General features: G+C 43.9%; 1 protein-coding gene across 4 annotated transcripts in view; it reads right to left on the bottom strand.

Moving 5' to 3' along the window:
• The window catches only part of LOC123745939 (polyamine-transporting ATPase 13A3), a 193,840-nt gene that overhangs the window by 81,868 nt on the left and 84,136 nt on the right, over window positions 1-27,836 (bottom strand). For all 4 annotated transcript variants that reach the window (XM_069314070.1, XM_069314068.1, XM_069314071.1 and 1 more), the window contains exon 14: window positions 9,809-9,912. In XM_069314070.1, the coding sequence (XP_069170171.1) occupies window positions 9,809-9,912 (104 nt within the window). The remainder of the gene's footprint in view (window positions 1-9,808; window positions 9,913-27,836) is intronic.

Raw genomic sequence — 27,836 nt, 5'->3', positions numbered from 1 at the left:
TTAGCAGAGGTTGAGCCCCATGCACAGATATGTAAGATAGGGATCGATTAGTGCGTAGTATAGTGAGAGGAGAACAGAGTTTGGAACAAAATATTTGATTTTAGAGAGTATTCCAACCGTTTTTGGGACTTTCTTCATTATGTGTTGTATGTGGGTGCTGAAGTTGAGTCTCTTGTCTAAGTATAGGCCAAGGAACTTTCCATCATTTTTATTGCTGATGTTAACATTGTCTATCTGAAGCTGACTTGCATTTGTTGATTTGCTTCCAAATAGGATGTAGTAGGTCTTTATTATGTTTAGTGTGAGTTTGTTGGTTGACATCGACAAGTGGACATTTTTTAGTTCATTGTTTTCAACATTATTTAATGTGTGTGGGTTGGGGTCTGAGTAGATGAGGGTTGTATCATCAGCAAATAATATAATTGTAAGAATGTTAGACACATTAGTCAGATCATTAATGTATATAAGAAAGAGGAGAGGTCCTAGGATGCTGCCCTGTGACACTCCTACGGTTAATGGTAGAGTGGGAGAGGTTAAGTCATTGATGGCTACATATTGGTGCCTGTCACTTAGATAGGATCGGATATAATTCAGGGCAAGGCCCCGGATTTAATAATGGAGGAGTTTAAGTTAGAGGTAAATATGGTAAACAGTATCAAAGGCCTTCCTCAGGTCAATGAAGAGTCCAATCGGAAAGTCATTTTTGTCAAGGGCTGAGTAGATTAAATCAGGCAGACTAATAATTACATAATTGGTACTCTTTTGGGAGCGGAAGCCAAACCGACAGGGACTTAGTATGTTGAATTTTGCGAGGTAGGAGTAGAGCTGTTTGTAAATATTTTTTTCAAATATTTTTGATAATATAGGTAGATTTGATATTGGTGTGTAATTGTTTATGTCTGGGGGATTGCCTCTTCTATGAACTGGCGTTACTCTTACTTTTTAAGGATATCAGGGAAGGTATGACACTCTTGAGATTTGTTGAACAGCAGAGCTACGGGTGGCGCAAGGGCGTGGGAGGCACGGGCATTGTATACCATGAATGATATTTCACTGATATTTCCAGCTTTGGTTTTTAGTAAGTGAATGATGGACACAACATCTGTCGGGCTGACTGGTGAAAGGAGAAGAGAGTTTGGGGTAGCTGCCTGAAAGATATGTGGGACCATGTGTCTGAGTTTGTGGGATTTTTCTGGCAAGGTTAGCACTAACAAAGAAAATAAGCTATTAAATTCAGTTGCCGAGATCTGCTGCAGGTGGACAACCATCCTTGGAGATTTGTATATTTGTATCTGGTTATATGAATGTTGTTTAGATCCTATGATGTTAGAGATGGCTCTCCATGTGCTCTTCCTGTTGCCTTTTGCTTCTTTGAGTCCACTCTCATAATAGGAAAGTTTTGCTTTTCTTATTATACTGGTAAGCACTGATGAGTACCTCTTAACTGCTTCCTTTGTAACTAGGTCAATCCTAAGTTTTTCTTATTCATGTTTCTTATCGATTGTTTTGAGTTTGCCATATGTGAGCCAGGGATTGTTTAACCTTTTGCCAGTTACTTGCTTGGTTACCTTGAGGTTACCTTGAGGTGCTTCCGGGGCTTAGCGTCCCCGCGGCCCGGTCGTCGACCTGTCCTACTGTGAGGACAATAAGTGCTGTAAAGGCTTAGAATTATGGAAAGGAAGATGTTAGTTAATGAATTTATATCTTGTGTATTATTAAATTCAGATTCCCAGTTTATATTGTGAAGAGCATTTGTGAGATTGCCTATTGCTGCTTCACTGTGAATCCTAAAGGTAAGTTTCTTGTTAGCTGGTGGTGTTATGTCAATATTCTCTACGAGGAAGGTAGGATAGTCATCATAACAGCCCGGTTAGCTCCGGGAAACCGAAAGGGCTCCCCCCCCCCCCCCAGAAAGTCAGTGTTGAATGTAATGAAACTTTATTTTCTAGGTGAGCCCAGAATGCTCCCTGAAGCTATTCAAACTGATATGTGCTATACTAGTTTGGGGTCATCAATCACAGGAGTCTTTATGCCTATCAGGGACCACGAGCCAGAACCTGGTGCTTTCAGAGGCGCAGGGAGCAATGGCTTATGAGCACTTAATTTAAATTTTAGGTATGTCATAATTGCCATATGCCGGGGAAGGACCAAGAAAGGTAGGCGAATCAAAACAGACCAGTCTGGTTAACCTGTGCAATCCACGTCCTAAAATATCAAAATAACTCACTTAAACTGGAACCAAACAAGCAACACTTCATGCAACTAGCACTCCTGCTCGTTAGTGCTAACCTTCCCCCCCCCCCCCCCGAAAGGGATGAGGGGGAGAGGGCAGCCCACCACTCCAGTTTTTGAACTATGAAAACTGCCGACCGGAGGGAGGGAGGGAGGGAGGGTGTCAGGGAGCCTCCAGGGGTGTTATGACCCTACATACACCAAGTATGACTGGTGTATGATGTGATCATACCTTAGTATAAATAAGGCAGTGTAGCCTAGCCTACTGTCTGTTAAATAGGATTACTGTATATGTATGTATTCTTAAATTCTATGTATTAGAGGCCGGAGGTGAAAAAACGCACGAGAATGCATGCCGAATGGAGCGGATCCAACCCAAATACAAGCTGCAGGGGCTCCGCCAACACAGCATGATAAGAAGTGACAGTATTAGGCATGAGATGCCGATCCAGATAAAGCAAAGAAAGAAAAGTCAAAACAACTTGGTCTGAAACCAACGAAAACCGACAAAAAGAAAAGATAAAAATGACAAAAAGACCGCTAGGAAAACTTCATACTGTCAGTGAGATGAAGACCGCAGGTGGGACACCATCAAAGAAGCCACTGGATCACCGTACATATGGCAATACACACGCGTCAGAAATACCAGACATGTGGCGCGGACAAGTAAGGTGAAACAGTGACGACCTCACCGGCCCGACCTGCTGAAAGAGGCGGAGCCACGAAAAAACGCCAGGGTTCAGACACCGAACAAGCAGCAAGCAGTGCCTGAAACCAAGGCTGGGCCGACCACCGTACAGCCAGGAGAATCACTCTTTCCCAATAGGAATTCAGCCTGGCTAGAACCCAGAGCAACAGCTGGACCGGGGGGGGAAGAGGAACCGGAACCCCCACCTCGACCAGTCCTGCTGAATAGCGTCTACCGCAAGGGCCCCACAGTCGAAGAATGGCGCCACGTACAATGGGAGATGCCGAGACCAAGCCGATGTGAAGAATGTCTACCTCTGGGCACCCGTACGTCCAACAAAGCCAAAGGAAGGAAGCGGTGTTGACTCCCCACTGATTGGAAAGAGGAATGAAGCACGACAAGCCATCTGCCAGGACGTTGGACACTACCTAAGTGTTAACGACACGGAGAGCTAAACCTCGAGAACTCAGCAAAAGAGCAACACGAAACGACCAGCCCCAAAAAGCAACGGAGTGAAGAGACTCCCCCAATTGAGACAATGAACCACGAGCAAGCATTCCGAATGGAGCCGGATCACCGAGACACGAGGAAGCTGAATCCATAACGTCCCCATCTGAACTGGGGAGCACTGGTCACAAAGCTCTATCCAAGAGATGAGGCGTCCAAGAACACATCGATCAAGAGAAGCGGAAGGCACCATGGTACTGAACCCCGAAAAACCCGAAGAGGAAGCTGGTGATGCAGCAACCAACACAAGGACACCAGGGAACGAACCATGTGATTGTAAGGGAACCCGGGATGGAACCAAATGGGACTTCTGCCAAATTGCTAGGAAACTCAAACCCAGCAAGCTGGAAAAGAACCAGAACCCAGGCCAGCAGGCAAGCAGACTGGCAGGGAGCCCACACCAACCAGTCGTCGAGGCAGGCTGCCAGCTAGGAAGCTACCGGAACTCGAAACACACCCAATCAGTGGAAGTGGAACCGAATCAAACAAAACCGGATCCAACCCCAGATGCGTAAACCGGATCTCAAAGGAGGTATGCACCAAGGATCTCCCAAACCTCTGTATGCTTAAGCTGAGAAGAAGAATTTCTCTGAAAAGACGAATCCGAGGAACCCAAGGGCACCCGGAAACGAACCTGGGCGAGGAAATCCCACCTACAACATTTGCTGGCGGATAAGATGCACATTTCTTGTATGTGGATAAAAAGTAGTCCCCACGTCTAAAGCAGCCAGAATACGAACAGGATACCGAGTGCCGTAAGCTAGGGAGCCGGACGAGCATACAGTGCAAGGTCGCTATAGGCACAAAATCGTTGCCAATAAATACTAAACAGAAGTACCACAGTCTCGTACACAAGTCAAGACTTCCCCGTGAACACAAGACCGGGATACATAACCACCACCTTCAATTCCTCAGAGAATGGACAGGATAGAAAAAGATGGATGAATCAGTGCGACTGGTACATCCATAATTAGACACAGGTGGAAGCTGAATACCCAAAGAAGCCACAGAGACATTAGAAGGAACATGTCATGTGGCAGAGCAGCAAGGAAAGGGAATGCAGGAGGCAGTGATGTGGTGGAGGATGCTGACACCATACACAAGATTAAACGTTGAGATGCAAGAGCTCGAGAAGCTCAGGAATGCGTACACCAGTAAAATGACGGGTGAGAGCCACTTCGCTTCGGCCCAAAGAGCCGAAGCGCATCTCCCCCAAGCACAACTAGAAGAGGACAACGAGGTGACTACAAACTTACCAAGACTACTGACGACACATCGGCAGCGATGAGAGAAGCACACACCAATTCACGTACCTCCCCACCCATTTCATAGAAGACATATCCCACACCTGAAACATGTCACACACAAGGGAACGACTGAGTTACCGGTAAGAACAATGGTGCATAATGAAATGAAAGATGCCCCCAAAAGCGGGAAAGGAATGAAAAACTTTCAACCGCCCAGCAGCACTATGCAAGAGTGGAAGACAACAAATCACAGCTGTGGGATTGTGCGCCATGATCAGTGCGCCGCCCTGGCAGCCAGTTGCGGCAACACAAAACATCACACCCAGAAACACAAGGTTCACGAAGTGTATACCAAAACTTTTACCAAAAAGATAAACAAAGAAACCGCTGAACCGTGTAAAATAACGGGTAATAAATGGACGATGAACCACACAAAAATAGTCGTAATTTTTTTTCCCCAGTACAAAACATACAAGCAAAAGATGGATGCGTCCGACGAAAAAGGCAATATCTGATATTAATGGCAATATTAATGCAGAAATGGTAGGAGAGGAATTCGAAAACCCCCTCCCCTGAAGCAACAACCTCTGCCCAGAAGGCAGAAGGGCCCAAGCAAGGGCAAAAGGAGCCCAAGCACTTCAAGAGGACTCCCCCCGAGCACCGGAAACCTCCAACACAGGCACAGGGGCAGAGCCCGTTTCCACACCCACCACCCCTGATGAAAAGGCGGCATCCAGGGGAAAAGCTTCCAAGAAGGGAATCTACTGGGTTCACCCAGAACCCTCGGTGGGAAAATCGGGCTCAACCACCTCCGTGCCCGAATCGGAAGGGGCATCCCCCATAGTTACCCGAACCTCATCCCGAGCTTCGCCCCGACTCTGAAACCCTCAGACATCTGGGAGCCGGAAGCAGGAGGGAAGGAGCAGGTCGAATCACGCCCACAAACTGGGAAGGAATTTACGGAAATTCGCCCACGAATACGGAACCAAGGTCGAAGCGACCAATGCCCCCAAATCCTGGTCCCTAAAGCATAAGCAAGGCAGCTCTGGGGCCTCCAACCGGGCAACCAACCTGGCCCGTTGCAATAAGGAGAATAGACCATGCAAAGCAGCCGCTGCCCGATCCCTGAGATCAACAGACAGGGAATGAGGAATTTGAAAAACAAGCGGGGAACAAGTAATGCAAGACTGGGTCGGTGGAGCCCCTGACCCAACAGGCAGCATGACGGAGGCAGACCGAATGATCGTCTCCCTGAGGCAGGGGGCGACAAACAGCCTTCGACTTTGTGCAGGGCGAGAGAGGATTCAGAAGTATCCATGGTACCACCGAGCCCACAGGGGTTGTCATGAGCCCGTAGGGTGAATAAGCCATACAGGAAGACCAGGCACTGGGGCCAGCTAAGCCGATAAAACCTTGTCAGATAGCAGGAAAACTGACCACCAGTAGCAGCAGTAAGACTTCGGGGACAACAGAGGAGGACCACCAACACAACCTAGGCTAGCCTTTTAAAAAGCAAGGCAGACCTCCTCCGTCTACAACAAGCAAAAACGCCAGAAAAGAGAAACAAAACCCCCGAAGACACACAGCATATTAAACTGGCAGTCAGAGAGAAACATCGGCCGCTGCGTTGAAGTGAAGTGAGCTGCGCCAGCCTCAGTGCGCCCCTTCCAGCCAATAACACTCCGCTACCCGGGGCACGACTACCCCTGACATAGCCCAAGGGCGAAGACAACATTAAGCAACGAAGTCTGCAAACGGGGAGTGATTCCTGAACGCCTCAGGGAAGATAACCCTGACACTCAAGGGCCGTACTTAAGGAGCACCTAGGGAAGGTCACCCTAGGCACATGCTGCTCCTGTACACTAAGACACCTGGCCACCACACCAACACACAACTGGAACAGCCACACAGGGCAAAAACCCAGAACAGGAACTTGAGACCAGAAGTGATCGATCTGACTCCCAGCATATCAGTTTAAAAACTGGGGTGGTGGGCTGCTGGCTCCGGTTAGCCGACTTCCCCACCACCCTTCCTGTAAAGTGTTTGTAAAGTGCTTGAACGTATTGTTCTTAACAGACTCATGTATCGTATACAGGGGCACCTGTCACCCCAACTGTTTGGATTTATGCCTGGGCTCAGTACACAACACTGTTTTGCTGAGTACTTCGCACATATTGAAGCTTCCCTCAAACAGTCTTAATCGACCTAGCAGCAGCTTTTGATACAGCAAACAGAAATCATACTGGAACAGCTTGCCGAGCTGGGAATACAAGGAAAATTACTGAAATGGATAAAGGGCGATTCGTCTAATCGAACAGCATATGTTTTGTTTAATGGTGTTAAAAGCACAGAGAGCAAACACTTTGAACTGGGAACTCCACAAGGAGGGGTCCTCAGCCCCTTGTTGTTCAACGTTCTGATGCATAAACTTATTAAAGATCTACTAATAATGAAGACTGTCATTTGTTACGCTGATGATATATGTTTACAGGCTGCCTCCGAGCCTAGAATGCAAGTTCTGCTCGATGCTTTTGCTACTAGAGCTGAGGAATGTGGCCTCCTTATCTCTGTACAGAAAACTCGTGCCCTCATTCCATGTGGAATTCCACCACCCAATTATCATATAGATGGGCGAGCACTAGAGAACTGCGAGTCTTACAGATACCTTGGTGTCCCCATTAATGACTCTGGGTACCTTTCTTCTCTCAAGAGGAGACTGTGGGAGAGATTAAAGCCCTTGCGGGTCCTTGTTGGTGTCAATCATGGAATCAACGTGAGACTTGCTAGAATGTTTTATGTATCATTTATACGCTCTGTGATTGACTACAATGCTCTACATCTCACACTGTATACTGACAAAGAGCTGAAATCTCTTGAAACCTTGCAAAATGAAGCTATGCGTCTCATCCTTTGGGCTCCAAAGTCCATGAGAATACTTAATATGAGAGCAGAGTTAAAATTACCTACCATAAGTGAGAGAATTTTGTTTATTAGCACAGTTTTCGGCGTGAAGGCATTGAGTAGATCTAGACAACACATGAAGTTTCAAGCTAAACTTTCTAATATGCTGCATTCACCTGAGGTCTATAGAAGAAGAACGAAATCTGATTATGTATTTTGGTTCTACAAGGTAGCCAACTCCATCAAAATATTAAATATGTACCCAACTCAATTAATGATTAATCAACTAATTACTCCATGGGATAACTGGGATCTATTAGTTGATTTTGTAAATGCGCCCAAGAAAGATAGTGTGCACTCTACATTATTAAAACAGTTAACACTGAAAAGCATCACTGAAAGTACTCAGAGTATGGGTAACGATGTGTATCAGTGTTATACCGACGGCTCTGTAGAAGAAGGTGGACGATGTACCGGATGTGCATGCAATATATTTGAACAATCTTCTCTCGTACATACAGCAATGAAGCGCGTCAATGACTAGACAAGTACAACTCAAACCGAACTTGCAGGCATATACCTTGCCACTGAATTTTTAAAAGACAAAGGCAGTGGACTTATATACTGTGACTCGCAGAGTGTACTCCTGGCATTGAACGCACATAGTAGTGACACCCAGAAAATAATCAGTGATATTCGAATGAATGTTTTAGCTGCTAAGGAAAACAGATTTGAAATTAAATTCCTATGCATACCATCACATGTTGGCATCTCAAAGCATGACACTGTTGATATGCTTGCAAAGACAGCCTGCAGAAAGCCAGTGATAGAAATTGATATGGGTGTTTCATTAACAGTGACTAAGAGAATACTTAAACAAATATCTAATGAAGATCTCACAGACCTAACAAATTCGCAAAGACCGGAAAGTTGTAGCATTAAATATTATGATATCGTGAGGAGACATTCACATACAGGACTAATAGAACAAGAACCCGGCAATGTGATGTTATAGTGGCCAGAATACGCCTGGGATATAGACGTATCTGGCAGCTTTCTCAAAACCCAAATGTCGAGTACACAATGTGTCAACTTTGTGAAAGACAAAACATGCACTCTTTTGAACATTATATTATAGAATGTCCCATATTGACTGACTTTCGCCCTCGTGGGCTAAGGTATGCTGAACTGTGTAATTACTATATGAGTACTGGAACACTTTATGATATATTGGACTTGTACCCAAGATTAACCATTAACCAAGATTAAAAGAGACAAATGTATGTGAATGCATGTGTGTATATATGTATGTATACATGTATGTATATATGTATGTGTGCGTATATGTGTGTGTGTGTGTATGTATATGTATGTGTATAAAGTATATATGGAAGCTGATCAGAATTACATTTCCCCTTTGTAAATGCACATTAATGACATTATGTAAAAGACACATCGAACACTTTATGTAGGGCATACGTAAATCTGTATATCTATGTATTTACGTATGTAGGTTAGCTTAGCATTTTAAAAGCACCGAATCACCTTCAGTGGTTGATTGTTCAATAAACCCCTGAACTATATGTTTAACACATTGCTAACCCTGTCCATGGAGGACAGAAGAAAATGTATATGCTGGTAAGAATTGTAAATGTGTGGCCACGTTTGTGGTAGAAAATAATAATAATAAAAAAAAAACCTTCCGGTGGGGGGGAGGGGGTAGTGCTAACGAGCGGGAGTGCTAGTTGCATGAAGTGTTGCTTGTATGTTTGTTTTTCTAGGGGAGTTATTTTGATCTTTTAGGACGTAGATTGCACAGGTTAACCAGACAGTGGTCTGTTTTGATACGTCTACCTTTCTGGGTCCTTCCCCGGCCAATGGCAAATATGACATACTTTAAATGTAAAGTGCTCATGGCTATTGTTCCCTGCGCCTGTCTGAGGGGGGGCCAGGTTCTGGCTTGTGGCCCCTGGTAGGTATAAGGACTCCTGTGACTGATGGCCAGAAAACTAATATAGCACATATCAGTTCGGATAGCTTCTGGGAGCTGACGGGGCTACCCACAGAAACTGTATCCAATGTAGTTTTCAAGAATTATAAAATGAAAATGTAAATTTAATTATAGTTCTATAGATATCCTTTTCCCACATCACAGAAATACTGTATATGAAAATGCTTTATTTAGTTTTTAATAACATGAAGAGATAACAAGATATTGAGATTTATTTTTTACCTGATTCCAGGTGAGAGAGTCCGCGAGAGCCTTGTATGCCACAGCCACCACCCGTAATCCCTGTCGTGTGTACCACTCCAGCACTGCTCCCATAATGCTTGGTACTAAGAGAACGAAGCAAACATTAAACTGGCAGATTCAAAAAATGACAAAACAATTATAAAACTTTGTTATCTTTGTGTGTAAATATCAGTAAATGATGTTGAGGATGGACTGAACGGTTATTGAGGATGAACTGAATTAATGGTGGGATGGACTGAATTGATGGTGAGAGGTTGGCAAAAGCGGATTGTGTTTTGCTTCACTTTGCATCGAAAGAGAAGCAAAGCAGAATCGAAGGCGAAGATCTCAGTCGCATTATATTCTAGCATTTTACACCCTTTTACTCAACATATACTCAAGGCATGCATCCTTGTTGTGTATATTGTATTGATGTGGAGGGAGTCCGAGGAGAGAGGGAGTACATGGAAAATGAATAATGTATAATAGTGCCAGAATGGGGGCAACACATTAGGATGTGTTTACTCCAGCCACGAAGCCTACCCAGAGTAAGAAACGTCCCTCAGTAATATATTATGGATATATATTGTAATTCGAGAATGTGTGAATCAAGGAATTAATAATAGAATAAGTTAATATCATTGCAAGCCAGAAATTAACCAGAAAACTTATCTCATGGTAATACAGACAGATAATAAGTCAATGTTATAAATCAAGGAACTGCATGGCAACTGGTCACATCCATCCAGCGACCTGAGACACACAACGGTCAACTGTACATCCCACTGGGACCACCTTCCTGTACCATACGTTGAGTACCTGCACATAAATTGTGAGCATGCAGGCGATGAGTCACAATAACGTGGCTGAAGTATGTTGACCAGACCACACACTAGAAGGTGAAGGGACGACGACTTTTCGGACCGTCCTGGACCATTCTTAAGTCGATTGAGTATGATTCAGGACGGACCGAAACGTCGTCGTCCCATCATTTTCTAGTGTGTGGTCTGGTCAATTGTGAGCATATAAATAGAAAAATATACATAATATTATAAATATATACATATAATATTATAAAAATACCTGTATATATATATATATATATATATATATATATATATATATATATATATATATATATATATATATATAATGGTGTTAGTATATATATAATAGTGTTAGTGTCGCGTTAGTTATATATATAATAGTGTTAGTGTCGCCCTGACCCCCGCCCCCACCCAGCGCCCAGGCCGGGAAGTACCTGCTCTTCCCCCTCCTACCCACCCCACCACGTCGACTCCCCACCCACGAGGCCACCTTGCCACCCGCCCATAGAAGCCTGGTTGATACCTGGTTGATACCTGGTTGATGGGGTTCTGGGAGTTCTTCTACTCCCCAAGCCCGGCCCGAGGCCAGGCTCGACTTGTGAGAGTTTGGTCCACCAGGCTGTTGCTTGGAGCGGCCCGCAGGCCCACATACCCACCACAGCCCGGTTGGTCCGGCACTCCTTGGAGGAATAAATCTAGTTTCCTCTTGAAAATGTCCACGGTTGTTCCGGCAATATTTCTTATGCTTGCTGGGAGGACGTTGAACAACCGCGGACCTCTGATGTTTATACAGTGTTCTCTGATTGTGCCTATGGCACCTCTGCTCTTCATTGGTTCTATTCTACATTTTCTTCCATGTCGTTCACTCCAGTACGTTGTTATTTTACTGTGTAGATTTGGTACTTGGCCCTCCAGTATCTTCCAGGTGTATATTATTTGATATCTCTCTCGTCTTCTTTCTAGTGAGTACATTTGGAGGGCTTTGAGACGATCCCAATAATTTAGGTGCTTTATTGCGTCTATGCGTGCCGTATATGTTCTCTGTATTCCCTCTATTTCAGCAATCTCTCCTGCTTTGAAGGGGGAAGTGAGTACTGAGCAGTACTCAAGACGGGACAACACAAGTGCCTTGAAGAGTACAACCATTGTGATGGGATCCCTGGATTTGAAAGTTCTCGTAATCCATCCTATCATTTTTCTGGCTGTCGCAATATTTGCTTGGTTATGCTCCTTAAACGTTAGGTCGTCCGACATTATTATTCCCAAATCCTTTACATGCTGTTTTCCTACTATGGGTACATTTGATTGTGTTTTGTACTCTGTATTATGTTTAAGGTCCTCATTTTTACCGTACCTGAGTACCTGGAATTTATCACTGTTAAACATCATGTTATTTTCTGATGCCCAGTCGAAAACTTTATTAATATCAGCTTGAAGTTTTTCAATGTCCTCAGCCGAGGTAATTTTCATACTGATTTTTGTGTCATCTGCAAAGGATGATACGAAGCTGTGACTTGTATTTTTGTCTATATCTGATATGAGAATAAGGAAAAGCAGTGGTGCAAGGACTGTACCCTGAGGTACAGAGCTTTTCACTGCACTTGGACTAGATTTTATATGGTTGACAGTTACTCGCTGAGTCCTGTTTGACAGAAAACTGAGTATCCAGCGTCCTACTTTACCGGTTATTCCCATTGACTTCATTTTGTGTGCTATCACGCCATGGTCACATTTATCGAAGGCCTTTGCGAAGTCCGTGTATATCACATCAGCATTCTGTTTCTCTTCTAATGCCTCAGTGACTTTGTCGTAGTGCTCAAGTAGCTGTGAGAGGCACGATCTTCCCGCTCGAAATCCATGTTGGCCTGGGTTATGAAGGTCATTGGTCTCCATGAAATTGGTGACCTGACTCCTAATCACTCTCTCAAATACTTTTATGATGTGCGATGTTAGTGCAACTGGTCTATAATTTTTTGCCAATGCTTTGCTCCCTCCCTTGTGTAGAGGGGCTATGTCTGCTACTTTAAGTGCATCTGGTATCTCCCCCGTGTCCAAGCTCTTCCTCCACACTATACTGAGTGCCTGTGCTACCGGCACTTTGCATTTCTTTATAAATATTGAATTCCATGAGTCTGGACCTGGGGCCGAGTGCATGGGCATGTTTTCAATTTCTTTTTCAAAATTTAGTGCGCTCGTGTTTATATCAGTTATATTTACCGGGGTTTGAATATCCCGCATAAAGAAAATGTCTGGATCTTCCACCTTCATGTTGTTTATTGGAGTGCTAAACATGTCCTCATACTGCTTTTTTAGGATTTCACTAATTTCTTTGTCATCCTCCGTGTATGAACCTTCACTTGTACGAATAGGTCCAATACTGGCAGTGGTTTTTGCTTTTGATTTCGCATATGAGAAGAAATATTTTGGATTTTTCTTTATTTCCTGAATTGCTTTCTGTTCTAACTGCCTTTCTTCAGTTTCATATGAGTGTTTCAATTTCCGCTCGATTTCTTCAATCTCCCTATTTAAATTATTCCTTCTTTGACGGGAAATTCGTGTCTGCATAAGCAGTTCCGTTATTTTTTTCCTGCGTTTATAGTGTCGTCTGCGTTCTCTTTCTACGTTAGATCTCTTTCTGGCTTTCCTCAAAGGAACATGTTTCAGACAGACTTGATACGCTTCTGAAGTAAGTTTTTCTATTCCTTCTGTAGGACTTGTATTATTTAGAACAGTTCCCCATGGAATGTTTGTAAGTTCCCTGTTTATTATCTCCCAGTCTATCCTTTTATTATTAAAATTGAATTTACTGAATAGCCCCTCTCGCTTTATCAACGTTTTAGGTCTATTCTGAGTATTGATGGTCGTTTGCACTTCAATGAGTTTGTGATCTGAGTATGTGGTATCTGATATCGTAATGTCTCTGATAATGTCTTCATTGTTCGTAAAGACCAGATCTAGAATATTTTCATTTCTCGTTGGCTCCGATATCTGCTGATTGAGTGAAAATTTGTCACAGAATCTAAGTAGTTCTCTAATCTGTGGTTGGTTAGGTCCTGATAGATTTCCTGGTATAATATTATTGTTTGCTATTTTCCACCTGAGACTAGGCAAGTTGAAGTCACCTAGGAAAATAATATCAGGTATCGGGTTCTCCAAATTATCAAGGCTATTCTCTATTTTGCTTATCTGTTCTGTGAATTCCTCAGCCGTTGCATCTGGCGGTTTGTATATTAGTATAATCACTAAATTTATTTTCTCTATTTTTAATCCCAGTACCTCTACCACCTCATTTGTAACGTTTAGGAGCTCCGAGCATACAAGGTCTTCCCTAATATACAGACCCACTCCTCCATGTGACCTAATTTTCCTATCACACCTGTATAGGTTATATCCTGGAATCCAGATCTCACTGTCCAACAATTCCCCTGCATGGGTTTCTGTGAAAGCTCCAAATACTGCATTTGACTCCGTGAGGAGGCCATTTATGAACTGTACTTTGTTGTTTGTTCTTGTTTTCAGTCCTTGTATGTTGGCAAAGATGAATGAGGTTACTCTATTAGTGATAGTTTGAATGGGAGACTTTTTCGGCACGTCCATTAATCGTGGACATAATGAGTTTGTTCTGACCAGTACTGATTGTTGTAGGGCAGTTTTCTGTCGTAGTTGTAGTTCCCTTTCGGTGGATAATTGTATCTGTAATTCTGGAATGCCAGTGGATCTGTCATCCAGTTCCATACACTCTCCATGCTGCTCCTTTTGAATTCTCTGCCGGTCTGGTATAAAAAATTTATAGAGTTTCCTCCAAATTCATTATCCTGCTTGCCACTCTTTATGTAGCGTTCCGTGCCTTTCACGTGAAAGTGTGGGCAGCTAAGGTCATAGCATTTTCTGTCCTCCAGTATGGGAACCGACCTGTGAGATTTATATTTATTTAATTTATATGAATTTATATTTACGTTAATTTATATACTTCGATAGCAATTTGTATAATGATAAGTGGACTGTATTTCTGCAATAATCTCATAATCTCACAAATCGATCCTCTACACATTAGGGGGGTTTATATTTATATGTATGCAGCCAATCAAACTACAGTAACTACATACATTGAAGAGGTTCCTTATCTTATAGTACAGCAGGTTAGTCCACCAGGTATAACTAGGGTGTAGACACCAAATTATCCTCTTTGAGGTAGCTTCCATATCACCCAGTAACTGGTGCACAAATCTTGCATCCTCGTCTTGACCTGTCAAAAGTGCGCTAGCTGTGAAGCCAGATACCTATATATGACAAGTATATCAGAGAAAACAGTACATGGAACATGAAGACCTGGCTTAATTACCTTTAGTTTGAGGCTTCCACGTAATCTAACCGGGTCACCCTATATCCTGACATTAATGGCCATAAATGAATGATAAACGGGTTTCGGATAGACACTTAACTTGATTGTAGACATCGTGTTGGAGATGGTACCTTTGGTTTCCATAACACTACGTCCAAGTAAAATTAACAGGAGCTGAATTTGCTCCCGTGTGAGCCTCTGGTCTCAATAACAATGGCTGCCCTCCTTCCCCACTCTGACGCCTGGCCTACTTTGTCCAGATTTCAGAAAGTGATAGAAGGGTCACATTTACTCTACTTTAATATTGATAATTTAGTTAATTTATATAAGATGTTTTTATGATGGTAAAGTCCAAAGACTTATGTATTTAAGAATAATTCCCAGCAGAATAGCTGGTGAATTATAATAGTATGTGGTGATGATATCCCGTTTTCTATAGACGGTAATTCCACTACAAGTTACGTTTTCTATGGGTAACTTGTTGGTAATACAGTTATTATCTGTATGATATATTAAATGGTGTCGGATTTTCCGACATAATTCCCCAGGGGCTGCTCACGGGTCGAAGTCCTCTTTAGAACAGACGAACACCGATACTCCTCCTTCGAATTATTTGATTAATTTGATGTTAGTAGTTAGTAATCACACATTTGTGTGTCTGTTCGTACAGGACGGATGTCCCGTACTAGAGTTGCAGGGGTTAGAAGTCTAATGCGGTTTCATTTCCCTGTCAACTCTTGAAAGGCTAATATTCAAGCCTAATTACATATTATTTAACCCAGAAGACTGGATGTGATCAAGTACTACAGTCAAGTATGATTCAGGGACTGCAGTGAGATCAGTGACATTAGATATAACTTGAAGTTTCTTCAGGTAACTGGTCACTGATATATAAACACTGAGGCCCATGGAATACATCTTGATTAAATAATAAATGTATCAAATCAGTCATCAGATTTATTGGGGTTTAATTTAATTAATTGATTCAGAAGATTGAATAGCTCATCATTAAAGTAAAGTATGGTTCTGAGACTGCAGTGGGTTCAGTGACATTGGTCGCAGTGACTTGTAGCTGTTTTAGGCTACTGTTCACTGATTTGCCACTGAGACCTCATGAACTCATCTTCAGCTTCAAATGATGATACTAACATCAACCTCTGTTAGTATAGTCAGCTGTAATCTCCTTAGTATAATGCTACTGGAGAAATATAATCAGCTGACAAATTTAGATTTCTACTGGTATTGTTTATCTGCAGGCATAGGTCTCCTCAGGCTTGATACTGGGCCTGAGATTAATTTACCTCCTGCAGAGTTTAACATGGTTATACCCTGATATTTAGTAGGGCTACCGATGAATCGATGACAATAGTCTGTCCCTACAAGGAGACCGAAGTCAGTGAGGTGATCAGACTTAATATTATCTGCCAATTTTATTCCTCTATTTCTCAGGAATTTGGCTGTTGCTCTCAGACCTTGAACTTGTAGGTCAACTGGTATTTTGTCCACCACAATGGCTTGTACTCGACAGACGTACCTGCCTAAACGTACTGATGGTTGTACCACCTGGTAGACTTGAGGTCCTGCATCTGTTACAAACCCTGAGATGTTGAATGACATCTGGGCTACAGGCCTTAATTGTAATTCATCTGCCAACTTTTTAGTGATGTATGTTCTCTGGGATCCTTGGTCAAACAACCCACGGGTATGGACCTTGGCCCTCTTATTCAGGATGGTAATTTGGGCAGTAGGCAAAGTCGTATTACCTTTAGACTTTGCTGATTGGACACTCTTTGTTTGTTGCACCTTGCAGTACTGTACTGTGGTGGGAATGCTATCTTCCACCTTGGGGTTTGGAGACGTTGTTTTGGTGTCTCTGCACAATGCTGCATGGTGCTGACCTTTGTTACACCTATTACAAGGGTGTAATTGGGTACCACAGTCCTTGATGTTATGTTTCCTGAGGCACCTCGTGCAATGTTGCAAATCTTTGAGTCGCTCAACACGGGCGTCACTATCAGGATAATTAGAGCAGTGGTACATTGAATGTTTCTCTTTGCAGAACAAACATGTTCCATAGCTTCCAGTACCCTTTGGTGTCACGTTCTTGGGTGACACAGTAACTATAGGCTTGGAGGGTCCCACTGCATATACGCCCACACTGCCACTGTTCCACTTTGGTGTTGAATTATATTGTCTAGATTGATTTGGAGTACCTTTGGTACTCTGTGGTTTACTATTATTGGTTTCTGAGGGTTTACTTGGTGGTTTTAATTTGTCATGTGTTCGTAATTGATGAACTACTGACTTTAAGCCTTCAGATATTTCATTCATAGATAAGATGCTTTTATTGTAATGAGCACTCATTTGTCTCAATATGTCCCTAGGTATTTTCTCCTGGACAATTATTTTCAAGACCCACTCAGCCCCGTTTGTATCTGCTGTCAGGCTGAGGGCATTGATCAATGATTCTACCTCCAGCTTGAAGACTTGGAGTGAATCAGCTGAAGCCTCCGGTGGGGGTAAATGCAACAGCTCATGAACTAAATGTGATGTTCTTACTTCTGGATCAGCATAATTATCCTTGAGGAGTTTTACTGCCAGATCATAGCCGTCATTAGTTAATCTCAGATGGGATACTACTGTTTTAGCCTCACCTGATAATTGGCCTTGCAAATAAGAGAATTTACTACTCTTTGGTAAAGATTGTTTTGAGTCTACAAGGTCAACGAATTTGTTCCAAAATTCGTCCCAATCTTCCTCATCTTTTCCTGAGAAAGTGGGTAAATTAATTGGAGGGAGTCGAGCTTCTGCTTGACTCGTATTAGATGCAACTGTTGTTGTTGTTGCTGTTGCCTTGTTCTGGGCAATTAATTTGACATAAGGCTGTAACGTGGCCTGAGTGTGATCTTCATAATTCGCAAGATCAACCATAATGTCGTCTATTTCTGTTTCTGATAAATTGGTGTTGGCAAGTTCAGCCACATATGTTGCTATTTGACATTTGATTTGCTCAAATTTACCTGCAGCTGCTTGATAATAGCTTTCCAGGTCAGCATAATCAACTGTTGATTGTTGTGACAAATCTTCACATTTCTTGATCTGTCTTGTTAAGTGGCCTTTAAGACCTGCAAGGGTTCTTTTCATTCTCCCTGCATTATCCATACTGGCTCGTTGGTGAAGCCTTGTGGGGCTTGTACTTGGGCTGCTCATAATACTGAACAAGCACTGATGGTAGCCTAGGGTAAATTCTGCACTCACTAGGCAATAATCCTACCTCTACTAGAGGTTAGCACTTAAAATTAATACACATTATATATATATACAATCATACACACTAATGATTTGAGTGATAAACCAGTGTCACTGGAAGTACCTTTAGGTTAGCTCTTCTATATCACCCTAGGATGGTAGAGACACTAATTAATCACTCAAAGGTGTAATGATCATAAGTAAATTATTATATATACACAACTCAACTCGAGTTGATAAAAATTACACCCAAAATAGGGTCTGCACCATTCATTAATGGTGTTAGGTTGTTCAATATAGTACAACTGACTATAGTAATAATGGGACTAGGATGAACAATAATAGTTCAACTAGTCATATCCTACCCTGTTGTGGGTTGGCAATTAGTAAATATTATACTGTGATCACTAGTGCAATTTATATTAAATGATTCTCTATTTTGGAGAAATAATATACACAATTATTGATAATAGCCTCTTAATTAGCCTCTATGAAACTTCTAATATTATCAAGAAGTATTAAATATTATTAGTGACCTCGCGAAATAAAGTCCACAAAATTCGTAGATAATCTCTCGCGAAATGTAACACCACGAAATCCGTGAACAATCTCGCGAAGACACAGTCACTAATTTGGCTGGATTCTATATTAGCGCTGTCATTTCACGAAATAACACGCCACCAAATATCTGTGGGTGTGCATGAAACCGCTGACGAAGCTGAACTGGGCTGAGGGAGGCTCCTGAGCTCCCACGAGGCAACGCCGCTGTCTTGACTGGCTTTGTTTAAATAACACTGCACTAGTATATTTAATGAATCCACTGGATAACTGGTTCATCCGGTACTAAGATGACCAAATGTGGGTTCAAAGGACCGAATATTCCGGTTCCGAAGGTCCAAATAATATGGGAACCGACCTGTGAGATTTATATTTATTTAATTTATATGAATTTATATTTACGTTAATTTATATACTTCGATAGCAATTTGTATAATGATAAGTGGACTGTATTTCTGCAATAATCTCATAATCTCACAAATCGATCCTCTACACATTAGGGGGGTTTATATTTATATGTATGCAGCCAATCAAACTACAGTAACTACATACATTGAAGAGGTTCCTTATCTTATAGTACAGCAGGTTAGTCCACCAGGTATAACTAGGGTGTAGACACCAAATTATCCTCTTTGAGGTAGCTTCCATATCACCCAGTAACTGGTGCACAAATCTTGCATCCTCGTCTTGACCTGTCAAAAGTGCGCTAGCTGTGAAGCCAGATACCTATATATGACAAGTATATCAGAGAAAACAGTACATGGAACATGAAGACCTGGCTTAATTACCTTTAGTTTGAGGCTTCCACGTAATCTAACCGGGTCACCCTATATCCTGACATTAATGGCCATAAATGAATGATAAACGGGTTTCGGATAGACACTTAACTTGATTGTAGACATCGTGTTGGAGATGGTACCTTTGGTTTCCATAACACTACGTCCAAGTAAAATTAACAGGAGCTGAATTTGCTCCCGTGTGAGCCTCTGGTCTCAATAACAATGGCTGCCCTCCTTCCCCACTCTGACGCCTGGCCTACTTTGTCCAGATTTCAGAAAGTGATAGAAGGGTCACATTTACTCTACTTTAATATTGATAATTTAGTTAATTTATATAAGATGTTTTTATGATGGTAAAGTCCAAAGACTTATGTATTTAAGAATAATTCCCAGCAGAATAGCTGGTGAATTATAATAGTATGTGGTGATGATATCCCGTTTTCTATAGACGGTAATTCCACTACAAGTTACGTTTTCTATGGGTAACTTGTTGGTAATACAGTTATTATCTGTATGATATATTAAATGGTGTCGGATTTTCCGACATCCAGTGAGGTTTGGCACATGTCAGGATGGAAAAACCTACATATTGATCCAAATCGACACTCACCTTTCCTAAGCATATTTAAACATTTTTTGGGATGTTGGTAACTGCATTCTAATCCTTTCTTATTACCAGCATATCTATGTCTGCATATGCCCTTTGCATAAAATTTGCATAAGTCTGTCCTTCTGTTCTGAATTGCTCTATCGAGAACCGTCGTGGTGTCTGTACCTATCGAGCTGTCAGGTACACTTTCTAGTTTAATGTCATCTACATCCAGGCCTACTGAGTCAGAGTTTGCAACTTCCTGAGTTTCAGCCTCAGTTTCATCCCTGACTATAGCCTCCGCCCCTTGTATATTAGAATTGTTGTTCCTTTCCCACTCCTTCTGGATGGCTGGTAGGCTTCCAATGAATGATGTTTTCCGTTCATGCGTCATGTTATCTAGAAGGTTTTTTAGGATATTCCAAGCTGGCAGGTCATTTTTACACACCCAGAGCAAGTGGCCATCTCTCAGTGCCGTAGTGTTACTCACTCCTGTACAAGCCGAATGGAATCTAGTCTTACAGATATAACATTCAATTCCCGTTACCTTCGTCTTTAAGAAGTTGTTACAGTGGCCACAAATTTGTTTATTTACTCCCATATTGCCTTGTTTTGTTGTATATATCTATATATTTATAATATTATATGTATATTGTATATTTGTAACAATATATATGTATATATATTTATATGTTTAATATTATAATATTATATGTATATCGTATATTTTAATATTATGTATGTTATTTTGTTCAAACTTTATGGCAGGTACTTAGCGTAGGGTAGCGAGGCTGGTCCCCCGGTCAGTACAGGTGACCTCTTGTGGCCCAGGTTGATGTCACCAGTTTCCAGTTACCCGATTTATAACCACTGATGCCGCCTCTTGCCACTATTCTATATTTCTAGTGTTCTATATTTATAATATTCACTTCCAACTTATATGTTGTTGTGATACCCGTTCCACATCACTGTTCCACGAATCACCGTTCACTATTTTTTTTGTTTCGTTTTTTTTTATCCTAATACACGCATGTACACAAAGCCTCGTTCACTGGCTCACACGCGGTCTCCCGTTTATTCTCTATTTAACACAAAGTTCTATTGTTAATGACTATTTTCTATTTTCCAGCGGGTCACTATGCACTTTGTTATGTCTGTAATCAGTAATCCACGGCAGTAGTCCTACGAATCCCTGTTAATGTCACGATTTTAACGGAGCGCGCACGGTACGTCTACCCCCTCCCTCGACCTCGACTCAACAAGCCGGGAGGCTCCCATGTGTGTCTACGCTACCCACCCACCCAATGTATACCCACATATTGTGTAGTGGGTGTATACCCACATATTGTGTAGTGGGTGTATACCCACACTTTGTATAGAGGTGGTATATGTATTACCACTCACCTGAGTAGTAAGTGCCACGGCCAGCTGATCACCCCCCCAGCCTCCACCCGCCGTCCACCTTCCCGCCCAGCGCCCGCCCAGCGCCAGCCCAGCGCCCGCCCATGTCGCAGCTCCCAACAGATAGCCAGGCTTCTCCAAGCCAAGATGAGCCATCAAACAGGGGTAGACAAGGTAGATGTCAGACGTGTGACCGGGTATGCTATATCCGGTTGAGTGACGATAATGTGCGCATTCATTTCCACAACGGAGCCAGGTGTTTGGGTTCTGGGCGCCCTCCCAGGGAGAACACCAATCAACAGCCCACACCGCCCGTAAGGCAAAACACCTCCCAGACCTTCATTCCCACAGAAAATTTATTAGAAGCTATCAAAGCAACATCGGCCAGAACCTTGCAACACATCCCTAAAGCAGCCCGCCCCCATGCAGCAGCCAAATTATCTGCCCTCCTGAGAAAGGTCAACGACTCTCCTGGAACGACCCAAGCATGGCACAACCTCCTAATGTTTGGCAACATATGCCTAGCCACCCCTGCAAGGAGAGACAAAACCTTAGCTGCCTCAGTCATCAAAGCTATAAATGATTTTCCCCAGGGAGGACAACCAGGTGCGCCTTCCCACTCGCGCGAGAAACACCCACGGCAGGAAGAGCAACAGTGGCATATCCGAGATATCAAAAATCAGAACATCAGTCACCAAGAAAATAGAAGAAGGAAACACTATTGGCGCAATACGAGTCATCACCAGTGAGGACTCAATTGCCGACAGAGATGCCGCAACAGCTCAAGCCCTAAGGGAGAAACACCCACCCAGGGCTCTGCGTGAGGACGACATTGTACAAGTGGCGGCTACCGGAGCAGAACCTCTCTGGGTGGCTGAATCTGTGGTCCATAAAGCAGCCATGTCCTTCCCTACAGGATCAGCAGGTGGGTTCACAGGACTAAAACCCAACCACCTCAAGCAAATGCTCAACCCTGCACTGGGTGACATTGCAAAGAACCTCTTGGTGGAACTAACCAGATTCACCAACACATGTCTAGCTGGCAACATACCAGCGTCCATAAGACCTATCTTTTTTGGAGCATCTCTCTGTGCTCTAAAGAAAAAGGATGGAGGGATCAGGCCAATAGCTGTGGGCAATTCTCTCCGGCGTCTCGTCGCAAAGGCAGCTGCAAGAACAGTTAGTGATGCAGCGGCCAACATGCTGAAGCCAAAACAGCTCGGGTTTGGCATTCCACAGGGGTGTGAGGCGGCAGCCCATGCAGCTCGAGCCTTCATCGCCAACATCACAGACGAAAAGGCCCTTATCAAGCTAGATTTCAAAAATGCCTTCAATTTGGTGCGGAGGGATGCTGTACTCCGTGCGGTTCATAGTCATTTCCCTTCCCTCTACCCTTTTGTACATTCATGCTACAGTATGGATCTTAAGCTACTTTTTGGCGAACATGAAATTGACTCGCGAGAAGGCGTCCAACAGGGTGACCCCCTCGCTCTCCTCCTTTTCTGCTTAGTCATCAAACAAGTCACAGAGGTCCTGTCCAGCGAGCTTAACATCTGGTTCTTGGATGATGGTACCCTAGCTGGTTCCCAAGACTCCCTCCTGGAGGACATCAGAAAAATCCAGGAGCAAGGTGCAGTTTTAGGCCTCACCCTGAACCCTTCTAAATGTGAAATAATATGTTCCAACCAGGGCATCGTAGAGAGAATAGAGGGTCTTCTGCCAAATATCCATAAAACTAAACCTGAAGACAGCACACTCCTAGGAGCTCCCCTGGGGTTGAAAGCCATCGATGAGGTCCTTGATAAGAAAATCGCCGACCTTAAGAGGATGGATGGGAGGATTGAGGATATTGATGCTCATGATGCACTCTACCTCATCACCAGATGTCTGTCCCTCCCCAGGTTAACCTACTTTCTGAGGTGTTCACCATCTTACAGTAGCCAAAAACTAAGTGAGTATGACCGGTTACTGAAATCAATGCTAGAAAAAGCCCTTAACCTCTCTCTCGATGACCTACAGTGGAAACAAGCCTCTCTTCCCGTAAGAATTGGGGGCCTCGGAGTTCGAACAGCAACGCAAATCGCTGTTCCAGCCTTCCTGTCCTCCTTATCAGCATCCGACGACCTTGTGAAGGAAATTCTACCTGCCCACTTAAATCAGCTGGCAGGTGTACATGATCCCAATTTTACACGCTGTGCCACAGAGTGGGCCTCTCGTGCAGGCCAATCACCTCAACCACCATCCCCAAAATCCCACAAGCAATCCAGCTGGGATGGTCCCATTGTAGACCAAGTTGCTGCAGAGTGCCTGGGTGCTGCAACAACACAACACGACATTGCTCGCCTCACAGCAGTAGCAGCACCACATGCAGGGGATTTCCTGTTAGCAACCCCAATGTCGGCAACTGGCACGCGTCTCACACCACACGCCCTCCGAATTGCTGTGGCCCTCCGCCTTGCTGCCCCAATCCACACCAGATATAGGTGTATTTGCGGGGAGGTGGTGGCTGACAGGTACGGCCACCATGGCCTACTCTGCCAAAGCACAGGGGGATGGCACTCGAGGCACAGTGAAGTTAACGACATCATCAAGAGGAGCCTCACCACAGCTGGATGCCCAGCTGAAAGAGAGCCCCGTTACCTAACGCCCCGTAACTCTGATGCTCTTATTGGTCGCCCGGATGGTATCACAGTGAACCCCTGGAAGAATGGCAAGCAGTTGGTATGGGACTACACGTGCGTATCAACCCTGGCTAACACCTACATTAACCTCAGTGTTGCACAACCAGGTGGCGCTGCCACCCACAGGGAAGCAGCCAAATCCCGTAAGTATAGAGAACTGGATCACCACTACAATTTTGTCCCCATTGCTTCTGAGACGCTCGGCGCCTGGGGTAAAAGTGCTACCAGTTTTTTGAAGAAACTGGGTTCTAGGCTCATTGAAACAACAAGGGACCCGAGAGCTGCAAGCTTTCTTTTCCAGCGCCTCAGTGTGGCGATACAGAGGGGAAATGCGCACTGCATCCAGGGTTCCTGCCCGCCATCTGAGGAGCTGGAGGAACTCGACAACCTATGACAACCATCTTTGTAACCCATATGTAACTCCCTTTTTTGTAACAAAGTTCAAATAAAGTAAATATATATGTGTACATACAAAAGAATGGGGGTGGTAGGAGAAGATAATATTAGTGTTCAGTGAGAAACCGCAAGGTCTCCTCTGAATACTTTTTATTTTCTTCTCCGAGGCTATGGGTCCCCACATTGGCACCAGAGGTGGTACCCTCACAAACTTTAAAAAAAAAATTATATATATATATATATATATATATATATATATATATATATATATATATATATATATATATATATATATACACATACATATATATACACTCTAATACATATATTATAAATATACCTGTATACATACAGTATAATATTATAAATAGTAAAATACTAAGATGGCAAGAGACATACGGTGAAGCACAAATAAAATTCAATGCATAAGACAATGCATGTATGTGGCAAGTGTTTTGAAGCATTTTGAAGACGAATTGAAGACGTCAAGTGTTGCATCTGTAACAAGATTTCACCTGAACCGTGCAGAATTATCTTCAAAATGCACAAACAGACAAGGATTATACTGGATAAGAAACAATGACAGGTTAATATGGGAAAACATAATCAAACTGATGATAGTCATACATGAGGCACACAAATTAACATTCACAGAAAAGCTACAAGCGATATATATATACAGATTGTGAGAAAACCAACATTGAATGTAATGAAACGGCATTTTCTGGATTGAGCCCCGAAGACTCCCTGAAGCTAACGGACTGGTATCCATTATATTTGTCTAGAGCATTAGTTAATTAGAGTTCTGAGTCCTACGAGAACCACAAGCCAGAACCTGGCTCCCTCAGAGGCGATGGGAGCAATGGCTTATGAACACTCCACTTTGTGAGAGTATAGTCATGTCTGTCTTTGACCGAGGGTATTAACCAGAAAGGTAGGAGGACCATTACAAACCCCATCTGCTAAAACATTGCAACCCAAGACCGAACAGAGCCCAAGAACTCCCCGAGGAGGAAAGAACAAACAAGCAAACATCCACTCGACCAGCATACCCGCTCATTAGTGGCCCCCCTCACTGGATGAGGGGTTCACTAACCCCTTCCCCCCGCAAACCAAATCCCTGGCGAGCAGATAAGCAGACCAGCTGGGAGCCACAAACCAGCCAGTCATCGAGGTAGACCAACACCTGAACGGCAAACAAAAGAAGACAGGTCACCACGGCCCGGGTAAAATGCATAAAAATGCGAGGTGCCAGATTCAGCCCGAATGGAAGGCCCCACCACGAAACCTATCCATTCCCTGGACCCTGGGTGAATAGGAACGTGCCAATATGCGGCCTTGAGGTCCAGGGACACCATCCAAGCACCTGGATCGAGAAGAAGCCGGACCTGGAACAGAGTGGTCATCCGAAAGGAGGGGCAAGGAATCCAATGATTCAGACAGGACAGGTCCAGAATGAACTGAAGATCCACGCAGTCCTTGTTTCAGAACTGGGAACAAGCGAGAAACCCACTTGAGGGACGAGGATGCTTCGACCACACCCAAGCCCACCCACTCCAAGATGACCCAATAAAGCGACGAGGAGGAAGCATGCCCCAGCAGCCCCAAACCTCCCCGGAAGAGAAGAAGCCTAACGCCACCGAAGGCCAGATGAGACCACCTGAAACACCCACAAATCGTGGGAACAAGCATGGACAAACAGAGCCAGCAACCCCCCCCCCCCCCGGCAACCCCCGAGAAGCTGACCTTCGAACATGGCGCCGACCAGATGAAGAAGGCCCCCTGAGGAAACTACGGTGCAGAATCTGGCACCAAGGGCTCATCTAGAGCTACAGACACCTGAGCCTTGGCACGAACCCTTTCGGAAGAGCAAAAACGACCCCCCACCTTTCCTCCTGGAGCACCAACAAATCAGAAATAGAGCAACTGAAGGACGTCGCCGTCAAAAACCGAGTCACAATGGCGGCCGTAAATAACAACGGACAAAATGAAGTCGAAGACTGAAGAGCAAGGACGGCCTGTCGAAATGTGAGGCATGAAACATGGAAATCGCCTCCAATAGGTGCAAACAGCTTTAGCAACGCTGCAAACGGCCGAGCCATCGAGACCAGCTCAGCAGCACTCAACACCTCCACGTCCTCCGAAAGTCAGTCTGAAGACAGCTCAAGAAGACTAAGAAGCACAATACCGAAGCCATTGACACCGAGCATGATGATCCTCACTGACCAAGGCAGCTCAAAGCACAGGGACCTGAGCATGCAACTGCAACAACCCAACCTCACGAGAAAGTGCAGCGACATTGAGGCACTCATTAAGGAACTCAAGAGTTCTAAGAATACCTGTAACACTGAAGAAACATCACACCATTCAAACGTGCAGGTATGACAAAACTCGTGCCAAGCCCCAAGAGCAAAGAAAAGGCAGTCTGCCAGCCAGGAAGACCCAGGAACCTCATAACATATCCAGTATTGGAACGAACCAAACTCAAAAGAGGCTGGGTTCAAAAGAGAGGCAAATTCCGCTATTCTGGTGGATATCCGAGAGGCAAAAAACCTCTGGAAGGACGAATACGAGGAACCCAAAGGAACCCGGAAACAAACCCGGGAGGAGTCGCCCCCTAAATCAAATTCGTAAAGGGAAGGGGGGATACGAAAACTTCACACCATGCAACAACAAACCCTGCCTTGAAGGTATCAAAACCCAGGCAGGGTCAGCTCCGAGGCATCTGACCGGGCCACAAACCAGGCACGTTACAACAACAAAAACCTAAATTGCATCGCAGCCGCTGCCTGACCCCTAAATTCCTCTGAAGAAGACCGGGTATGCTGGAGAATGAGCAGGGAACAAGTCCTGCACGACTCCAGGTCGTGGGTGTCACCGACCCAACAAGCAGCATGATGGAAGCAGAACAGATAATCGTCATCCTGAGACAGGGGACTCAGGGCCTCCCCACCCAAGCGGGAGGGGACTCTGAAGACATATCTACAACTGCACCGAACCCAAAAGGGATTACCAGGACCCACAGGAGGATGAATCACAATGGGGAGCCCAGGCACTGGTGTAGCTGAAGCCGGTTAAACCCCCATCTAATACCAGGCAAACGTACCCCAGAACGCCGTGAGCTTCAGGGTCTTCCCAGCCGAGCCCCTTCTTTGCTACCTTTCCCTTTGGGTTCTGCCTTTTCTTCAAGTTTGGAGGACGGCTCT

Source organism: Procambarus clarkii, chromosome 78 (assembly GCF_040958095.1).
Source record: "Procambarus clarkii isolate CNS0578487 chromosome 78, FALCON_Pclarkii_2.0, whole genome shotgun sequence".
Classification (NCBI taxonomy): Eukaryota; Metazoa; Arthropoda; class Malacostraca; order Decapoda; family Cambaridae; genus Procambarus; species Procambarus clarkii.
Note: the sequence above shows the minus strand (reverse complement) of the source record. Positions and strands in the feature narration are given on the sequence as shown.